A 21,988-nucleotide genomic window follows, 5' to 3' on the forward strand; every position below is an offset into this window, starting at 1 on the left:
TCCTAACATACTGGAGGTCTGCCATATTTGTAACTTCAGCTAGAAGTGATCTAGTACTAATAAGAAGTAGAAGGATCAATGATGAAATCACCAATATATTATCGAAAAATCATCATAAATCTTTACACAAAGACATAAAGGATGTCCACAACAACTGATATATTCAAACAAAATCTTTAATAAAAAACCATACAAATAAGTTAGCAAAAATAAAAGGATGGCAAACCCACACATTTAATAAAAAAGAAGGTCAAATCATGTTACATTTAAATTGGTCAAACCACATTACTATCAAATAAAAAAAATTGGCCCCACCGAACATAAAAAAAATGTTTATTTCTGAAGAAAAGCACACCCTTTAATAAAAACGACTACGAAAATATATATTACAAAACATTCTTATAGTAAAAGATGGAATTCATCAGAAGTATTGATCTCCGTTATCCAAATCACAAAATGTCTCTTGGTGTTTCTTTATAATATTAATAAATATAACCTGGATTGATTTTTAAATTAAATTAAATGATCTCTTTTTATTTTAAATTAATTAGGTGTAATATTATTTTAATGTAATAATTTAATTAAATAATTTGCCTTATCTTGGCAATGCTACAGGCCAGTTCTTTAAATATGACCCTAAAAGGGATAGTCATTCATATCATAATAATAATTGATTTTAATTAACATAAAAAAGTTGTCCAACCCACAAGCTTTGGAGCTTTTAGAAAGCAAAAAAAAAATATAAAATTCCCTTTTTTGCTCCATGAAGATACTATACATCTAATCCTAAAAATCTTGGATTGAATCTTGCAAAGTTTTGTCATCTTCTTTTAAGGTTAGGGTCCCACAAGCGCATATTCTCTCATCCGAGAGAATCAGGTTGGCTATGCTAATCATACTCTGATCAGAGTTGGATCAGAGTTTGATCAGAGTGTGATCACAGCGTAATCCAATTTTCCTGGATGAGGGGAAGATGGACAGAAATAATTACTCCAGCTTCTCCATTCTGTCAGTCCGTGAAAATCAATCTGTACTCCTATGTCATCCGTGCGCAGTCTGATGATTTCCACTGGCTCATAGACTTGCATGGCTGAGTGCGATCTAATAAGATCCAACTTGGGCATGCTGTGATTTTCTTCCACTGATCGTCTCTGTCCAAAAAAAAAATCAGACATTTTCATGGCCCCGTAGAATAACATTGGTCTGGCTGTGATCTGATGTTTTGTCAGATAGCACATAGACCAAAAATATGGTCATGTGCACAAGCATTTAAAGGGGTTTATAAGGTAAGAATAATGGAATGTGTTTTTTTTATCCTGAAGTTGTGTGGTATGGCAGAATAATCCCATACACTTTAATGAGGCTGAGTTGCAATACCAGGCACAACCTTTGAACAATAAAAGCACTTTTTTATGGAAAAAAGCTGAAGTTTTTTTCTGTTTTCATAAAACCCCCTAAAGCCACACTATTATACAGTTCTCTACTTCAATGCAGGCTACATATTTTCATTTCTTCTGGACTATCGTATTTTGCGGATTATAAGACGTACCGGATTATAAGAGGGGAGGAAAATAGGATTTTTTTAATACAATGATGGTGCGTCTTATAATCTGCTTTTATGGTAGCTTATGTGGAGGGCGGCACAGTAGAGTGGGGTTTCAGGTTTCAGGGCAGCTGCTGCAGGAAGCTGTGGTAGAGGCAGGAGATGCTGCGGGCCCCAGGCTGGTAGGAGGTGCATTGATCGGGAAATGAGATCTCAATGTCATAGTCTCAACATGTGCATACACTGCCTCCGGTGGCCATTTTTATGGCGTCCACCTCATTGAAAAGCTTGGAAAGTGCGGGGCCTCTTACCAGCCTGGGACCCACAGCATTGTCCCACTCCTGCCGCCACCACCAGCAGAAACTTCCTGCAGCAGCGACCCTGGGACCCCACTCAATTTGGATTAGAAGATACAGCCTCATCTTAAGGGGGAAAGGTGCGTCTTGTAGTCTGAAAAATATGGTACCTGCATAAAATATATTAGTCTATGTGAAAATCAGTGTATATTGTGGGAAGTGCTCCTGAGCCATATGCCAAACGTAGACACAGAATCTTGTTAGGCAACTTCGGAGCAGTTTTTGGAGCTTCCCCAAGTAGCAGATCAGTAAATGTCTATTTCTAGACGTTACGTTCCAGTTCTATTTATGATTGGTACATGCTCCAGTGCTGAATCTCAGTAGAACACATCATTTTTTAAAAACACCAAAAACTTTTAAGGAGCAAGTGCAAACTACATCATTATGGATGTAGAGTGGTACTAAGACGAAATGGGAGTTCTCTGTCCAAAGAACCAGTAGTCTACAGTAATCGTTACATTGCCTACCGAAAATAGCTGGGTCGGACAAATAAAGTTATAAAATAATTGAATTAATTCTGTTTTAAAAAGTCTCCTAACAGCTATTGAACCCCCAATGTAAATGTATTTTATCTGTTTTTGTTCCTTAGGAAATCTTTTTTATAAAAATCGACAGACTCCTGATCTTGCAATAACTTTAAGCAAGGTGAACAATAAAATATGTGTTCAGTGTCTAGTTCCCAATATGCTGGTCTGGATAGGTAATGGACACTTCTCCAGATGTGATGCTGTCAACAATGGAAGATAGTGAGGTGATGTCTCGTTGCTCAGAAGAGTCATCACTTAAAAGATGATCTGCAAAGACAAAAAAGTAAAAATATTCCAACCATTAATGAAGTAGGTGTGAAAGTATAATGGTTGATGAGGATCACTTTTCTAGGTCCCTCATCATCGCACTTATTCAAGTGCCATAGAAATAAAATACAGTCATTACATAAAAAATACCCCACAGATAAAATATATTCATTTCTCATCCAATGCTAAACCATTAAACCATTAATTTAGGCTTTTTGAAATTGCTTAGAATTGAAACAAATACTTCAATACAAAAGTAAAGACAACTATCTACAAAGTACAGATAATTAAACATTAATTACAAACAGCTAGATGCATAAATGTTCAGTTTTGGTAAAAAACTAAACTTTTAGGCTTTTTGTTCACTAATAGCTTTTATTCAAGCTTGAAAAAGACATGGGGAATGATTCATCAAAGGTTTATTGGTGAAAAAAAAAGCTTTGAAAGATCACAATTTTCTTGCGCGAAGCAAGGTTACGCAAAAAAATGCAACTTCTGATATTTTCACGCCATTGTTGCCCCAGCTCCGATAAAGTGGGCAGAGCCGGGAGTGACAGAGCTTGGCGACTCCTGCTTTCCAGATTCTTGAAGAGCGGTGGAGTTCCCTACACCACAGATCAGATCACTGGTCTAGATGAATCGCCCCCATAGTTTTCATGAATGTTTACAAGTGTTTGTTTTTTTCACTTTATAGAATATAACAAAATGCATGCCATGAGTGCATGCTACACCTGAGGCATTCTGCCCAAGCTGCCAAATATCACCGCTCAGCAGGACACTATGAGGTCTGTAATTGCTGGGTCTGAGAACGACACTGAAATGTGAACAGATAGCCATCAAAATCCATTGCCACTTGTTGATCAATGACTGTAGAGCTAGGTATTTTTACAATACACTAAAGAGCTTCACGAGTAACTGGTCTCCAACTTTAGAGCTCTAGGTGCAGGAGAACTACAACTCTAAGCTTTCTTGTCATCCTCAGAATGTCAAGAAGCCTGGAGCGAAACATTTTGGGACCAGCAATCTATGGTGTGCTGTCTTTAGCCACCAGTCTTTCTAGATGCTGCTCTCTCCAGTGGCCTCTGGACACATAAATATTCATTGCTAGTATTGTGATAGGCTACCTATATGGATGTTGACAGCTGTCAATCAAAGGACAAGAAATCACTTCCTGAGGTGATTTACAAGTAGCGCTTCCTAATTCCAAAGTCAGGGAAGCAATGTTACCTGTGTATTTATAGGTCATTTAATACCATTTCCTGTAGCTCACCATCTCCATAGACAGGAGGTTAATAGACAGTGCAATATGTATCATTATTGACATGGTGTTTGGTTAAAGTGAACTTGAAAATAACTTTAAAGGGAATCTGTCTAGTTTTTTTTTGCTATGTAATCTGAGAGTAGCATGATGTAGGGGCAGATATTCTGATTATACTGTAGTGGTGTGTAAGTTACTGGGCTGCTGCTATTTTGACGAAATCACCATTTTATCTGCTGCAGATCTACCAGTTCTCTGAATGCTGAGCTCTGTATAACTCCACCCACACTAATGATTGGCAACTTTCACTGTGCATAGGCAGAAAGCTACTAATCAGTGGTGGAGTCTGGGTTATACAAAGCAGGAAAATTACAAGGTTTGAGAAACTAGTCCTCTAGCGATAATATCTTTCTGATAAAACACTGATTTTATTGAAACTACAACAAGAAACCCAGTAAGTGACGCATAGCTGAAATCAGGGCTTCTACCCCAACATCATGTTGATCTCAAATTAAAGAAGCACTCCTCCTCCTCCCATCAAAGTTTTTATCCTCTTATTATATTATGATCATCATATCATATAGCACTGTGTACTTACAATTACTGTTTTTGAATTTCTACCCAGTTAATTATTTTTCTCTTGGCCTAACTACCACTACTTTCTTCTGGGTCTCGAATGAGACATAAAAAAATCAGATCCCACACAGAACAACTGAGGGGCTTCCAATATTTAAAGCTACATTTCCATTATGAATCTAGGAAACTATATTTCATCATGAAAATTTTTTAGTGTAGATGTATGAAAAACGATCACACACATTGTCACATGGATGGTACGTCTATGTACACGGACATGAAGAATGGACTAGATTTTCATGAATTTTTATCAGGCTTTTTTGCTCACAAATGCTTTTTTTTTCCTAAACATGCCAAACCTAGAGCATGCTGCCAAAAAATTGGCACTAAATGTAGTGGTAGAATAACATCAGTGCATCCTGAATGTGATTATGACCCAACCTAAGTCTTTTTAAAAAATTGCAACACTGTTGATTTCTGTCCGTCCGCGGTGGTATCTGGTGCTATGCAACACCATGCGTGATGTCCATGGACACTTAGTGCAGAAGACGAAACTCACATCATGGTTATTTCCATTCAAAACTGGAAGATGTACAACAGTGCCATCAGCTCAGAACTGGCAGCAACTGGTGGGATGGAATACACTTATCCACTATCTAGAAGTCTTGCCAGAACTGGTCTTCATTGACGGATTGCCTGCCAAACAACCATACCGTCTGCATGGAAATAAGGCCAAGATGCTCAATTATGAACAAAAAGATAGGAATTGGGGTGCAGAAAATGGCAGCATATGTTATCGACCGATAACACAAAATGTGAAAGCAGTTTGCTGGCAAAGATCTGGAAAGCGATACAATAATCAATGTTTTTAGGCAACAGTGAAGCATGGTGGACGTTCTTTATAAGTTTGAGGCTGTAGGTGGGGATTCAGGCAGGATTAATGATGTCCTTCCCCCATACTCTGGAACTCTCTGCCGCAACACATCAGACTCTCACCATCAACGGAAACCTTCAAGAAGAACCTGAAGACACACCTGTTCCGACAAGCCTACAGCCTGCAATGATCCTCTGTCTACAGAACCACCGCACGACCTGCTCTACCCTCTCCTACTGTATCCTCACCCATCCCTGTAGACTGTGAGCCCTCGCGGGCAGGGTCCCCTCTCCTTATGTACTTGTGTGTCCCTTGTCTTACACATGTTTATTGTACCTGCCTATTTTACCCCTTTTCACATGTAAAGCGCCATGGAATAAACGGCGTTATATAAATGCATAATAATAATAATGTCCTCAATGCTGAAAAATACAGGCAGATACTTATCCATCATTAAATACCATCAGGATGGCATCTGATTGGCTCCAAATTTATTCTACAACAACCTCAAGCATACAGCCAATATCTTTAATAAATATGGTCAGCATAAAGAAGAACATGGAGTCTTGGACGTCATGATATGGTCCACAAAGAGCCCAGAAATCAACATCATCAAGTCTGTCTGAGATTACATAAAAAGACAGAAGGAGGATTGGCCTCTATGCCAACAAAAGATCTGTGGTTATTTCAACAAGATGTTTGGAACAATGTCCCTGCTCATTTGCTTTAAAAACAATGTGCAAGTGTACCTATAAGAATTGATGCTTTGAAGGCAAACTGCTCTCACATCAAGTATTAATATGATTTATGTCTCTTGTTCATTTTGTCAAGACTTCTATATTTTTTAAGAATTTTGTCTTTTTCAGCATTCTTGAAATAACTGTCTAATATATGTAAATATTCACATATATGTATATTTATCTATATATACACAGTATATATATATATATATATATTCACAAGGTAATTCCTTGATATATTAGATAATACCTTGAAGCTTTACTTTAAGGAGAAAATGTAATTAATTACATCTGGATCCTGGCATTTGTAAACCAATACACATGCTATATATTGTTCTGTAGAAGTATATCTTAGCTCATGCCTTCCCAGCACAAAACTCTTTCCCATCAGAAATGACATTGGAAATTGTATTATTAGATGTCCTCAGAGCCAGGTCTTAGTTCTTAGCCATAGCGGACTCTTTATTACTCGTTTGTGCTTTGGCTGGCACTTTGTATTAGTGCACATTATTACTAGTATGACCTTCACAACCCGTTTTATTGGGGACATGTGATTTTCTAAGCCGTGCATATCATTTGTAATACAGAAGCTCAGAGCCTGGAGGGATTTCTGTTCTTATTTAATCCATTAACATAAAATACACATTTTCGACCTTTGCTAGAAAAACAATTCATTTACACTTTGTTCTCATGCAAATCCAGTCAGATGCTCCATGCATACATTTTCCATGGATTTTGTACTAAATTAATTATGTTACCTGTGGCAAATGTAACAGACGTTTTTATTTTTTTCTTTCGTCCCTTTATTTCTTGTGAACGTGCTGTATGTTAATTATTAGATAGAAGCGATGTATTATATAGCTCTATACAAGACTGGGTCAAATTCTAAATGACAAATTAATTCATTGTAAAATGTATTTCCAGTTATTTGTTCAAAATTTCCTGTAACTTTGCGACTCAGAGTGCACGATAAAAGTAGTTGTGCAGCCAAGTAAACCACATAAATCATTGTTTAAGATAAGTCATCTTTATTCTCATTTGCACAAGGAAAGACTAGAAGCAACGGGATCAAACTGAATGGGAGGAGACACAGGTTAGATATTAGAAAAAACTTTTTGACAGTTAGAGTGATCAATGAGTGGAACAGGCTGCCACGAGAAGTGGTGAGTTCTCCTTCAATGGAAGTCTTCAAACAGAGGCTGGACAGACATCTGTCTGGGATGATTTAGCGAATCCTGCTTTGAGCAGGGGGTTGGACCAGATGACCCAGGAGGTCCCTTCCAACTCTACGATTCTATGACTCTATGATTCTATATAACTTCAAAATGTACTTCAACTAAGCGAGGTTCACAATCCTTCAGACAGGTTTGGCTGCTCGACTTCCAACAGTGTGTTCAACACAAAAGAGAGCAGTTGCCATATCATCAGTGGCTGGAAAGGGAAGCGGAATACAGATGGGGGGATGCGTTGATGGGACAGGTGAGTGGTGGCGTATAATTTTTGATTATTTTTGCCCCCTCATCTGTATGAACCCTTCATTTCCAACCATCTGGCAGTCATGATGTTAGTCGTATTAAAGCGGTTAGCGGAAAGATATTACTCGCAGTTTTGGCTACACGGTTAAGCCTGTCGGATAATATTTGAGATAATTTTTTCATCCTGATTTTTCATCGGTTGATATTTATGTAATCAATCAATAATACTGTGATAGTCCACACTCCAGGGGTTAGAAAAGGTACCTAAACCAGACACATTCCGTAGATTGTTCCTAGTTAGGGTTTGATTGGTTAACAGGACACTCCAAGGCTTATTCTGTGCAATCTTTACTGCCCTTTAAGAGTTTTGTCTTGATAGCCACAGTATTTTAGGTGTTTTTTTCTGTTGAAACATTTGCCATGAAAATCACTATCAGCAGTACAGGCCTGACGTTCTCTCGTAAACTCTCCAATAGGTAAATTGAGGGTAACATGAGAATTGCAACAACTCCCCAAATATAGGATTGAATTATCGCAGACTGGTTTTCAAAAAAGTGAGATGAGTATTATGCCATTATTTGCATTCCCTTTAAGGAGAATGTTTAAAAATGACGCTACATTTGTGTGCTACTCCGTCGTGAAGCGCAAATTTAAATAATCTTGGTTGAGATACTTCCCAAATTGAACAATTATATCTGCCTGCTACTATGGAGTGTAGAGGAGGTGGAAACATATTGTGTTTTTTGGAAGTGCGTGCATACTAGGAAATCCACAAGTAGATATTCGGATAACCTATCATCCATGATCCCAATCGAACCCCCTTTTGCAGATCTCCCACTCATTTACTTCTCACATCAGTGTGAGAAGAAGGAAAATAAGTTGATCTGACAATATACAAAAAACCTCTCTCTCCTGTACTGCATTTTGTCAAGAATCACCACTGATCCCCCCCTTAACAGGTATCACAATATTGGTTTTATCACTCAGTTCTTCCAATCCTAACCTCTCAGATTTATTCAAGTTGTGATACACTTGGTAGTTAGAAGATTTTTAAGTTCTTTTTCCATGATGCTCTGAAATGTGTCCATAATGAGAGTCCTAGATGCTACAGGACAGAAATGAGGATTGGGTATACATTTACGTTCAAATGTGGAGTGTAAGGTTTGTTTTTGTTTTTTTCAAGTCCATTGAATTCATAGTTGACAGTTGCTCCAAAAAGTCACTAAATAATGGTACACCTGGTTCAACAGGGGATAGAAGTCTGGTGTATGGTATCATCATTGAAAAATTGTATTTTTGCTGTAAGTAACAGCATGAATTTATCTATACCTTATATCTTTGATAGTTTGAAATAAGTCCCCTCTTGTAGTAGGTGCATATCTCTCATCTGAAATATTTCTGGCATGACCACTGGATAGTCCAGAAATGTTTGCTAGATACAGGTCTCAAAGGGGTGAAGCTTAGCTACTTTTCTCACTCCCGTATAAGAAAACAGATAGAGTTGCATATTAGTGACCACCTCTCCATTCTTGGCGCCAACAAGACTCAGCAGAGGGGACACTGTGAGCAAAGAGCCAATGTGTGAGAATTATGTATGGGCCCCATCACTGACGGAGACCGCTAAGTGCTTCATTCTGCTATCTTCGTTGGTTTTATTGAGAATAAATGGGGCGGAGACGCGCATGTTTGACCTCTGCTCTGTCCAGATGGGGCTATGCTCTCTATATCATTGGGTGTCTAGTAGATGGACTGGCCATCAGGAAGTTATTTCCTATCCTACGGAAACAGGATGACTTCATATGTTGGTACAAAACCTTTATCTTCCTAGGTTCATAGGCTTCATAGTGCATTGGTCAGGACCCATATGCAAAAATATGTCTAAAAATGCACCCCGATGCAGCTGCACAAGCTATATGTCTGCCCATGGCTCTCAAAGGAAGCACTTACACATGGCAGACTTGAATAGCTAATTTAGTGGCTGGGTGACAAAAGACAGTTCTTAATGGCCTTTAAGATGGCTAATATGGCTAAATCTTCAGGTTGCAAGTAAAACAGAGCAGTGCTGAAGGTTAAACTTTAAAGTTATATCTATGGTCAATTATTTCTGTATTGTTAATTTCAAACTTTTTTTTACATTTTACCATGTCAATTGTTTTATAAGATCTGATCACAATAGTCAATACATAATTGTATGTGTGTATGGAATGACCCAGTCATAAATTGTTATGTTTACTGATCTAATGTTGGTAAACTGGTCACATTCATGACTGGCATAAACTGGAGTAATGTTATATTGCTATTATGTACGAAGAAGAATGATGGAGGGATTCAGTTGAGCAGTTTTATTGACTTTTTTCTTGTATACTACTAATTATTTATTGATATTAACCGTATAAAATAGGATTTAGGCTATGTGCCCAAGTAGCGGTTTAAACCAGACACTCAAAACCGGACTCCTTTCCAGAAAACACGCGTTTTTCTGTGCACTTTTACCGCGATTATGTTTGTGTTTTTGCCGCGATTTTCACGTGCGAAATTCAAGCACTTTCCAAGCGATTTGAAGTATCGCTTGGAAAGTGATTGACAGGTTGGTCACACTCGTCAAACATAGTGTTTGACAAGTGTGAGTAGCTTTTTACTATTGAGGCCGCCTATGCGGCCTCAATAGTAAAAGATAGAATGTTAAAAATGATAAAAAAATAAAAAATCGGGGTATATTTACCTTCCGACGTCCCACGCAGCCTCAGCAACGCTCCCGTTACCAGCGATGCCTTGCGAGACCTGTGATGACGTTGGTCTCGCGTTGCTATAGTGATCTCGCGAGACCGCTAGAGTAACGCGAGACTACGTCATCACAGGTCCTTGCCGCAAGGCATTACTGGGAACGCTGTGGCCCGGGAATGCAGCGTGGGACGCCGGAAGGTGAATATACCCCGATTTTTTATTTTTTATTCTTTTTTTTTTACAGGGGTATGGTGCCCAGGGCCTGGAGGACAGTCTCCTCTCCTCCACACCGTGGGTACCATCCGCACATGAGACGCTAAACTTTGCGCATGGTGGGCATAGCCACATGCGGGAAGTAAGCGGTTATTATGCATTCCTATGGGTGCGGAATCGTGGCAATTCTTTGCGATTCCGCAAAAAGAATGAGCATGCTGCGTTTTTTTCCGTGATGCGATTCCGCCGCGGAAAAAAACGCAGCATTAGCACAGCATGTGCGGAATGCCATAGGAATGCATGGGGGGCGTTCTGTACACGATTTTTAAACGTTTTCGCAGCGTTTTCGCACCGAAAATCACGGCAAAAACGCTTAAAAATCGCATCGTGGGCACACAGCCTTACAGGGGAACTAACAATGTACGATGATGTGGGCTGCCTCCTATAAATGATCTATATAAAAAAATTGAAACAAATCTTAAAATCAAGCTGTTAGTAAATGTAATCCTGTAACCTTTCTTAATTTTCATATGTGTTGGATTTCATTATATTTTATAGTAGTAGTTTCTTTATTCTACTCATAATATTCTGACACTATCAAATCATTAATAGTTTTCTACAATTTTTTTTAAATCTCCTTACTTACCGCTTTGGCTACTGCTAAAATCAGACTCGTTCCACTCTGGGCTGCAAGAAGAGGAGTTTGATCCACACTCACTTGATACCTAAAAGTATAAAAGAAAAAAATTAAAAATTAACATGTAGGCAAATTAAATACATACATAAATAAATATGTATATTATTTTATGTATATACATAAATACATCATATTTTTTCTTAGGGTCCTAGTTCTGTCTCTAGCTCGTACCATTAGTATTTTTTTATTTGTGTCTTAGTCTGTGTTTTTTATCTTTATTTGTTAGTGTGCGATGGATGCGTACATTTACAGTTCGAGCAATGGCTGAGGGGATTTCTCGTTGATGGGAAGAGTGACAAGAACTGAGAAAAATACATGGCTGTGAAGATTGTTAATACCCTGGTTACTGAGTGTTTTTTGCTTTATAATAATGATGGAAAATAATATTTATATGTGAAACTTAGTTCACTTTGGAATGTGGGGATATACAGCTATAAACCTTATATTATATGCTCTCCCGGTATTTTGCTGTTTAATTTATTGTGTCCAATGCATATTTGTTTTTTACTCTTTTTTGGATGTCAGTATCAATGAATGTTCTGCATATACATTCCCTATCTTTGTGGAAAATATGCACATATATATATTTTTTGTGTATTTATTTATATAAATGTAATATTCTCTCTGGATATATGGATGTATGCATTTATAAAATTTATAATATTTATTCGCACGGCGCACTTATGGGAATTCATACTGTCACTTGTATATGGAATCGCGGATGTGCAGCCTCATTTTTTTCATGCCCGGTGTGACGCCGCACCTGTGTTGCGTGGTGGTGTGCTTGGCGCCATCCCCCTCACGTGACCGGGATCTGTGTGCTGAAACCGAGGCTTGAACTGCATGAGTGAGGCATTTCCGCGTTCCACGCATGCGCACTTCTTATTTCACTTACGGTCATGCGACCGGAATGGTTCACTATAAATACTGGACTGAGGCCCAGATTAGGCCACGTCCCTGAGGAAGCGACATCTTGTGTATGCGAAACGCACGTCGGGGTATGTGACCTGGGTCAAGACGGGACCTCCTAACACTTATTGGTAATTATAGTGCTTTGAAAAAAGCACTATTTTGTAATCCGAACGCTGCTAACTTATTCTTCTTCTGCTTCTTCTTATTATAATTATTCAGTTGATTTTCCGCAATTAATGCGGCCCGAACCGCTACACGCATAGACTCCGTTGAGGTATCGTTTCGAAGCCAGCGTCCACGAGTGGTGTACTAAGCAATTTTCGTGTCAATCGGATATGTAGATTTTGTGCAATTTGCGTTTGAAAAAACATTTTCCTCAATGCATTTCAATGGGAAAATGTTGCCACAGTCAAAACATGCCCTGAGGCGATTGAAATGGCAGTTAAGCTCATTGATATGCGCAGGCACACCCAGTTACTATGCCAACGTCTACGAACTTTACATGACCTCTCCAGGACAGAGTTTCTGGCAGATAATATCAGCTCTTAAAGCGAAACCCACAGCACAAATGCAAATCTAGCTTCATCACATGACACATGCCCCTGAGAGAGAATGTGCGCCAAAGTGGATTTAGAAGGCCAGTGCGCCAAACTGGCTCTTAAACGGCCGACGCGCCTAAGTGATTCTTAAAGGGCCGGCGCACCAAAATGAGTCTTAAAGGGCCAGTGCACCAAATCGAAAGCTGAGTGACCCCAGGCTCCAAATCAGAGGCTGATCGACCCTGGCCTACAAATCGGAGGCTGAGCCACCCTGGCCTCCAAATCGGACCCAGAGTGTCCCCTCCCACCAAATCGGACCCAGAGTGGCCCCGCCCACCAAATCGGACCCAGAGGGGCCCCGCCCACCAAATCGGACCCTGGGGGCCCCACCCAACAAATCGGACCCAGAGTGGCCCCGCCCACCAAATCGGACCCTGAGGGGCCCCACAGGCCAAAGTGGCCCCTGAGAGGCACCCACAGTTAAAACGGATCCTGAGTTGAAAGTCTTGCAGGGGCAGCAGGTAAGTCTCTCTTAAAGGGGCAGTCTGGGCACCATTTCAAAGCACTCTCTGTACTTCGTTCAGGAAATACGTATCTAGTTATTCTTTGTTAACTCTTACTTTTACATTTCATATTGTTTATATGGAGCGATATAGTGTCTAGCAGACATGCGATAGTCACTGCACTGGGAAGTTTTCCCCCTCTTTTTCACTATATCTGTTGGCACATTTTTTCCACTATGGAGATATATGGAATTTGTATGCAATGGTAACATTTAACCGTATGTGCTCAAACCTATGGATTTAGTCACAATATTGGAAGATAAACCCATGTAACCAATGTGATATATATTGAATCGAGAATTGTGTATAACATTTTGTTAATAAATTATATATTTTTTTATACAATTGTGGCAACAAATACTCATTGTTTCTCCTTATTTGTATTGCTGTATTTGAGCTGCCATTTAAGATGGGTATCTGACCAAAATTATTGTTGGTATATGTTTTTGCATTTAAATATATACATTATTGTTCTTAAAAAAGCAAAAAGTGAATAGTAAAATATGACTTGAAGGCTCCCGTTTACAACACACAATGACATGAGGCATTTCTATCCTCCTTTGTCAATGTAGTGGTAAGCATAGTAGCTGTAAATTCAGCTCTGTGATGAGATGAGACTCTTACTGGAAAGCTGCATCACTGATCTGCCTATTTGCCTGAGTGACTTTGCTCCTCCACCTTTCCTCTCCATCCCTTTGTGAGCTGGAGGTCTATGAGTCAATGAGGATTTCAGGAGGCAGTAATATCTGATCTATACTTATTAGGGCTCGTGCACATAACCATATTTTCAGTTACAGTGTGATCCGACAAAACATCAGATCTCATTCGGACCAATGTTAGTCTATGGAGTAGTGCACATATCTTATTTTTTCCTCTGACAGAGCCAGTCCCAGGAAAAAATTTCAGCATACCTGAGTTTCATCTGATATTCGGATCAGACTCAGCTATGCAACTGAATGAGTCCATGCTGCTAAACAGACTGCACTTAGGTGACATCTGAGTGCAGCCCAATCTTTACAGACTGACAGAATGGAAAAGATGGAGACAGGTTTTTCTCCATCTTCTCCATATCTCAGAGAATTGGATCACACTATGACTACATTTTAATCAGAGTTTGATCAGAGTGCATAATCAACCCGATTCTCTCACATGAGAGAACATACGCTCGTGTGACGGTAACCTATAATGCTAATATCACATTTCATGAATAAACTGAATGATTGAAACTGGTAGAATCTGAAAAAAGTATATTTTAATCAGATAAATATGCATCAAAGTTGAAGCAGGAATCTATTTTGCAAATACGGGCAAGGGGAACTTTCAGAGATTTTCAAGAAAAAATAGTACAAAGTCTTAAAATTATCGCAAGTTTGTAATAGAAAGTTTTGAAAAAAGCATCATTGTCTACATTCACAAATATGTACTGATACATGATGTTACAGTGTTCAATTGTGGCTGAATAAGATCAGCCTGGAGTCAAAAATAGGAGAGAAATGTGCTCCGCTACTGTGTTCGTCCTCGTTCACACTTCACAATCTAGCTTACATAGTTTGGAATGGTTAAAAAATAAAAAAATAAAACAATTTCACTTCTTATCCTTTTAGGTGCCGCCATAACAACAGAGCGTGAAACGGACCTTCCAAAATGCAGTAGTATGTCTGTGACCTTTCAATTTACAAGGACGACTAGTAGAATGGTGAACATGAACACAGCTCTGTGTATAAACGGAAAAAACAACATAGCAAAAGTAACAAAAATAACAGCAGAAATGATGGCTGGATGCACACACAGCGTTTTGGTGGCATCTTTCATGGTTTCTGTTTTTTTTTCACAATGTTATCTTTAGGTGACAAAAAAATAAAATGCCGTAATCAGATGTTATTTTTGATTTAATAAAGAAATATAGAAAGGGTTATAGGTTTTGGCGACCATTGGTGTTTTTGCTTTTTTAATAAATCGGCATTCTTTAGGTATGGCATCTTTTCCTGCTGCATTTCCCATTGGATTCTAAAAATTGCTTGAAAAAATAAAAGAAAAAAATACATGTTCTAAATGTAAAAAATTAAAAAACAACCAAAACGCTGTTGAAAAGAAGTAATGAAAAACATGTGAAATTAATATTATTTGGTTATGAGCACAAATTAAGGGTTTGTTCACACAGGGTACAGGCATTGCTTCTCCAAACCCAATATTCATACTGTATGTTTGCAAAATTTTTGTGCGTGTGAACATGTTGTACCGGGTGAAATCACACAATGCAGTTTTCAATGTATTTTTTTGAGAGAACGCTAGAAGTGGATTTTAGAGGAATGGAATTATGTGCTGCGATAACTGCGGATTTGATTCCATTTATATGACAATTCTATCATACACGCTCAGGGTTTGTTTCTCCTAGGGACGAATAAGATCCAATGCATAATAATTCATGCAGATGTAATGTGCCCCATAAATAATGCACACAGAAGCCCACCATTACCCCTGGCACACAGGAGCCCACCATTACCCCTGGCACACAGGAGCCCACCATTACCCCTTGCACACAGGAGCCCACCATTACCCCTGGCACACAGGAGCCCACCATTACCCCTCGCACACAGAAGCCCACCATTACCCCTGGCACACAGGAGCCAACCATTACCCCTGGCACACAGGAGCCCACCATTACCCCTGGCACACAGGAGTCCACCATTACCCCTCACACACAGGAGCCCACCATTACCCCTGGCACACAGGAGCCTACCATTACCCCTCACACACAGGAGCCCACCATTACCCCTCACACACAGGAGCCCACCATTACCCCTGGCACACAGGAGCCCACCATTACCCCTCACACACAGGAGCCCACCATTACCCCTGGCACACAGGAGCCCACCATTACCCCTCGCACACAGGAGCCCACCATTACCCCTGGCACACAGGAGCCCACCATTACCCCTGGCACACAGGAGCCCACATTACCCCTTGCACACAGGAGAACACCATTACCCCTGGCACACAGGAGCCCACCATTACCCCTCGCACACAGGAGCCCACCATTACCCCTGGCACACAGGAGCCCACCATTACCCCTGGCACACAGGAGCCCACCATTACCCCTTACACACAGGAGCCCACCATTACCCCTGGCACACAGGAGCCTACCATTACCCCTGGCACACAGGAGCCAACCATTACCCCTGGCACACAGGAGCCCACCATTACCCCTGGCACACAGGAGTCCACCATTACCCCTCACACACAGGAGCCCACCATTACCCCTGGCACACAGGAGCCCACCATTACCCCTCACACACAGGAGCCCACCATTACCCCTGGCACACAGGAGCCCACCATTACCCCTCGCACACAGGAGCCCACCATTACCCCTGGCACACAGGAGCCCACCATTACCCCTGGCACACAGGAGCCCACATTACCCCTTGCACACAGGAGAACACCATTACCCCTGGCACACAGGAGCCCACCATTACCCCTCGCACACAGGAGCCCACCATTACCCCTGGCACACAGGAGCCCACCATTACCCCTTACACACAGGAGCCCACCATTACCCCTGGCACACAGGAGCCCACCATTACCCCTGGCACACAGGAGCCCACCATTACCCCTGGCACACAGAAGGCCACCATTACCCCTCGCACACAGGAGCCCACCATTATCCCTGGTACACAGGAGCCCACCATTACCCCTGGCACACAGAAGGCCACCATTACCCCTCGCACACAGGAGCCCACCATTACCCCTGGCACACAGGAGCCCACCATTACCCCTGGCACACAGGAGCCCACCATTACAACTCACACACAGGAGCCCACCATTACCCCTGGCACACAGGAGCCCACCATTACCCCTGGCACACAGGAGCCCACCATTACCCCTGGTACACAGGAGCCCACCATTACCCCTGGCACACAGGAGCCCACCATTACCCCTGGCACACAGGAGTCCACCATTACCCCACTGTTGGTTGGCTGTCTTTTCTTACATGTGGAATGAACTTGCTACAGATGTATGAATATTACTCCAGATCAATGATTACAAATCTCCATGTTCGTGCAGCCCCCAGTGTAATGAATACGTAAGTAACTAGCTGAATGAATGGATGCACATGTCTATGTAAAGTGAAACTGTAAAAGATGGAGACCGCAGCGCCGCTCGCTCATCCATACGGTGGATGAATCACTGCGCCACACACAGCCGGTGACTGTCACTCATTACACGGGGAGGGATTTATTGTCCGGCTTGTCTGTGCTAGAACCATAAGGAAGCCTTTAGTAGCCATCTTTATATTCCTGCGCCTGTAAAATTTTATGAATATGAAGCAAAAATAAGTTGAAGGAATTATTATCATGGTTAGAATTAATCAGCCTAAGGCCAAGCTCAGATGGCCGTAAGAAAAAAGATCCGGTTTTCACCCGGTACGATTTTTATCCATCTGTCGCCATCTAAACATGTCATCCCTGTGTGCGTTTTTACATCCATATGAAATCTGTTTTTTATACATAAAGACTAAATATCATTTCCTATTCCAGTCATTTCAATGTATTCGTAATGCATTATGGATGATACGATTTTTTTTTTAGCGCACCCATAATCTTGAATAGGCGAAATACAGAAAATAATAGTTTGTGCTGTGACCGTGTGATCCGATTTTAACAAACGGCGCGTACGTATACTGTGCGCGTCGGAATGAGCCCTTAATCAGATATAGATATTTCATAAAGGAGAGTTGTAAACTCATTTGTCTGAGCAGGACGTGACTATGAGATTTTCCGACATACCCTAAAGTGGTAATATCACTTCAGACAGTAAAGCAAGTCCTGTGGATAGGTCACAATTGTCGAGAGTGGTAATGTCGCTTTAGAAAGGATTGTAATTATTGTATATATCTGAATGGAAATTACAAAAAATCTAAGCAAAAAATGGAGATTCAATCCCATTCACCTTCACAGTGGGGGTAGAGAATTCTTCACAATTTTGGAGGAAACTGATCCAAAAAGCCCTTTGTGTAAAAATCATGTAGCCAGAAAAGTGCTCTGCATTCTATCTGTATAACTAAGTGTATGGGGTTAAAAGTTCGGACAAGACTTACTGCACATGCTGTATACTTTTGTAGTATAAGGTAATGGATTGGGTAATTTTTGGACAGATGTATCAGCTGCCAATTGATGGTTGCGGACTACTACAGAGATAGCTTGGAGCAGCAATGCGATTTACATAGTGCGCCACTGATTCAATGTGAATGGTTGCACTGCGCAAATGGTGCAGACTGCCATGGCCTGGTGCGCTATTACTGTAGTGACCAACCATTAACTCCTTCCCGACATATGACGTATACATACGTCACATGCCCAGTGCTGAGCCCACATCTTTTCCGACACATGACAGCTGATTTAATCAACCTTCATGTGCCGCTAACTGCTAACTGTTAATCTCTGACAGCGGCATTTAACATGCTCGCACCGGAAATTCTTCACAAACCCTGCCCTTCGACACCCCTGTCACATGATCACAGGACGCCGATGAGTTGGCATGAAAACCGGGGATCTGCAGGAGACCCCTGTGGGTGTCATTGCTGATCTCCTATGAGCGGCGTCCATTGGCCGGCATTCATAGTAGATGAGCTACACATAGCAGGGCAGAAGCACAAGCGATGAAAAGATCGCAGCTTTAAGACTCCTAAGGAGACTATTGACAAATGTAAAAAAGTGAAAAAACTTTTAAAAATATAAAAGTTCAAATCACCCCAATTCAAAATAAAACAATAAAAAATATCAAAAATACACATATTGGTTATCACTGGGTTCAGAAACGACTGATCTATCAAGATATAAAAGATTCAATCCTATCTGGAAACAGCATAGTGAGAAAAAAATTAAAAATGCCAGAATTACATTTTTTTGGTCGCCGAAACATTGCAATTAAATGCAATAAAAACATCAGCTGGGTGCGCAAAAAATAAGCCCTTACCCAGCCCCAGATGCCAAAAAATGGAGTCTTGGAAAAATGGCGCTATTTTACTTTTTTTTTAACAAACTTTTCATTTTTTCCTCCACTTAAATAAAAAAGAACCTAGACATGTTTGGTGTCTATGAACGTGTAATGACTGGAGCACCATAATGGCAGGTCAGTTTTAGCATTTAGTGAACATGGTATAAAAAAAAAAAAAAAAAAAGAAAAAACAATTGTGGAAATGCATTTTTCTTGCAAATTCACCGCACTTGGAATTTCTTTTCCTGTTCTCCAGTACACTATATGATGAAATCAATGCTGTCGTTCAGAAGTACAACTTGTCCTGCAAAAAATAAGTCCTCACATGGCCAGATTGACTGAAAAAGAAAAAAGGTATGGCTCTGGGAAAAAGGTGAGCAAAAAATGAAAACAAAAAAACGGAAAATGGCTAAGGGATGAAGGGGTTAGAGGGGTATTCCCTTCTCCAAGATTTTTTCCTAATATGTAGTAGGTGTAATAATATTACCAAATACGTCCAATTAGCAATGTTTTATAGTTCTTCTGATTCACTATGTCGCTTACCTCTTGTGCAGAGCATTGCGGTAGCTTAGGTATCCATGATTACAAGCACTAACAACAAAATAACTGTCATTATGCTTTATGAGTGGTTGTAACCATGGATACCTAAGGTCCTGTAATGTCCTGCACACGGGGTAAACTACATAGTAAATCAGAAAAACTATACTACATTTATAACTGGAGGTATTTGCTAATATTATTATTGTTCCACCTACTACATAATAGGATAGGATCTTAGAGATTGGAATACCTCTTTAAGTTGGCGCCTACTACATCTGTAGCTATTGGTAATCAACAGTGTAGAAGCAGATGTAGAATTGTGATAAAACAATCTGCCATCCATTAACTTCCCGTTGGGATCAGGTGATGGGTTCACATGTACATTATAAAATATAAAGGACCATATGTGATGAAGGTCCTAATCTAAGCTCCGCAAACCCTGTCTGTGCGGGTACGTGTCATGATTAGTGTTGAGTGATACCATCCGATATCGTGAAATATCGGATCGGGTTGGATTGGACCGATACCCAAAAAGTATCGGGTATCGCCCATTCCGATACCGGAAACCCATGCAATTCAATGGGACAGAAATATCGGAATTAAAAAAAAGCCCTTTCTTTCCTTGCACATCCAGTTCGGGAGGGGGAAGAGTGTGGGCGGTGCGTGGGCGGACACTGTGCGTGTCTGTGTGTGCGGGCGGGGTCTGTATGGGCCTCTCGAGGGTCTGTGCGGGCCTGCCAGGGGTCTGTGCGGGCCTGCCGGGGGTCTGTGCGGGCTGCCGGGGCTCTGTGCGGGCCTGCCGGGGGTCTGTACGGGCCTGCTGGGGGTCTGTGTGGGCTGCCGGGGGTCTGTGCGGGCCTGCCGGGGGTCTGTGCGGGCTGCCGGGTGTCTGTGCGGGCCTGCCGGGGGGTCTGTGCGGGCTGCCAGGGGGCTGAGCGGGCCTGCCGGGGGTTGTGTGTGTGTGCAGGCATCGTCCGATGGGACTACAAGTCCCATCGGGCTATGCCTGCTACAATGACAGTGATTGACACATTAGCCAATGATGGGACAGTAGTAGTCCCATCATCCGGCTAGTGTGTTGAATGTAAAAAAAAAAACATACATACTGCATACATACTACATACATACTACATATATACAACATTCATGCAACATACATACATACTACATACTACATACATACTTCATATATACTACATTCATACAACATACATACATACTACATACATACTTCATATATACTACATTCATACAACACACATACATACTACATACATACTACATATATACTACATTCATACAACATACATACATACATACTACATACATACTACATATATACTACATTCATACAACATACATACATACTACATATATACTACATTCATACAACATACATACATACTACATACATACTACATATATACAACATTCATACAACATACATACATACTACATACATACTTCATATATACTACATTCATACAACATACATACATTCTTCATATATGCTACATTCATACAACATACATACTACATACATACTTCATATATACTACATTCAAACAACATACATACACACATATTACATACTACATACATACTACAAACATACAACATACATAAAACATGCTACAGACATACAACATACATACTACATACATACTACATACAATACATTCATACAATACATACATATAGACATACAGTACATATAACATAGAGTACATACTCACCATCACTTGTCACTTTGATCCCTAAAGCCAGTGTCATCTGTAAAAAATATTAAAATAACAAACAACCGATATACTCCCTGATCCGCAGAAATCCACGAGTGTCCCACGACGATCTCTCATGGAGAACAGCAGCATCAGCTGATGCGACCGCTCTCTAGGGGCCCCAGGAATACAATGATGGGAGGTAGGTATCCTTCCGCACTGTATTCCTCCGCCACTGTAAAAAAATAGTCCCTAGTCTCACTTTTGGCATTGCTGTGTGAGAAAGTTCCCACGCAGCTTTTGCCATAAAGTGAGACCAGTGAACTATAGTAACCTCTCAGTGATTCACTGCAGGAGATCGGCGTGGGACACTCGTGGATTTCTGTGGATCAGGGAGTATATCGGTTGCTTGTTATTTTAATATTTTTTACAGTGAGATTACACTGGCTTCGGGGATCAAAGTGACAAGTGA

General features: G+C 40.6%; 1 protein-coding gene across 1 annotated transcript in view; it reads right to left on the minus strand.

The window, feature by feature from the left end:
- Positions 1–210: 210 nt before the first annotated feature.
- Positions 211–21,988, minus strand: part of MYOG (myogenin) — a 27,609-nt gene continuing 5,831 nt past the window's right edge. The window contains exons 2-3 of the mRNA XM_073557247.1: positions 11,200–11,278; positions 211–2,693 (exon numbers count right to left, since the gene is read on the minus strand). Coding sequence (XP_073413348.1) covers positions 2,572–2,693; positions 11,200–11,278 — 201 coding nt within the window. The 3' untranslated portion in view covers positions 211–2,571. The remainder of the gene's footprint in view (positions 2,694–11,199; positions 11,279–21,988) is intronic.

This window comes from Dendrobates tinctorius, unplaced genomic scaffold (genome assembly GCF_039654945.1).
Source record: "Dendrobates tinctorius isolate UK_male_01 unplaced genomic scaffold, ASM3965494v1 ptg000246l, whole genome shotgun sequence".
In the NCBI taxonomy this organism is placed as follows: Eukaryota; Metazoa; Chordata; class Amphibia; order Anura; family Dendrobatidae; genus Dendrobates; species Dendrobates tinctorius.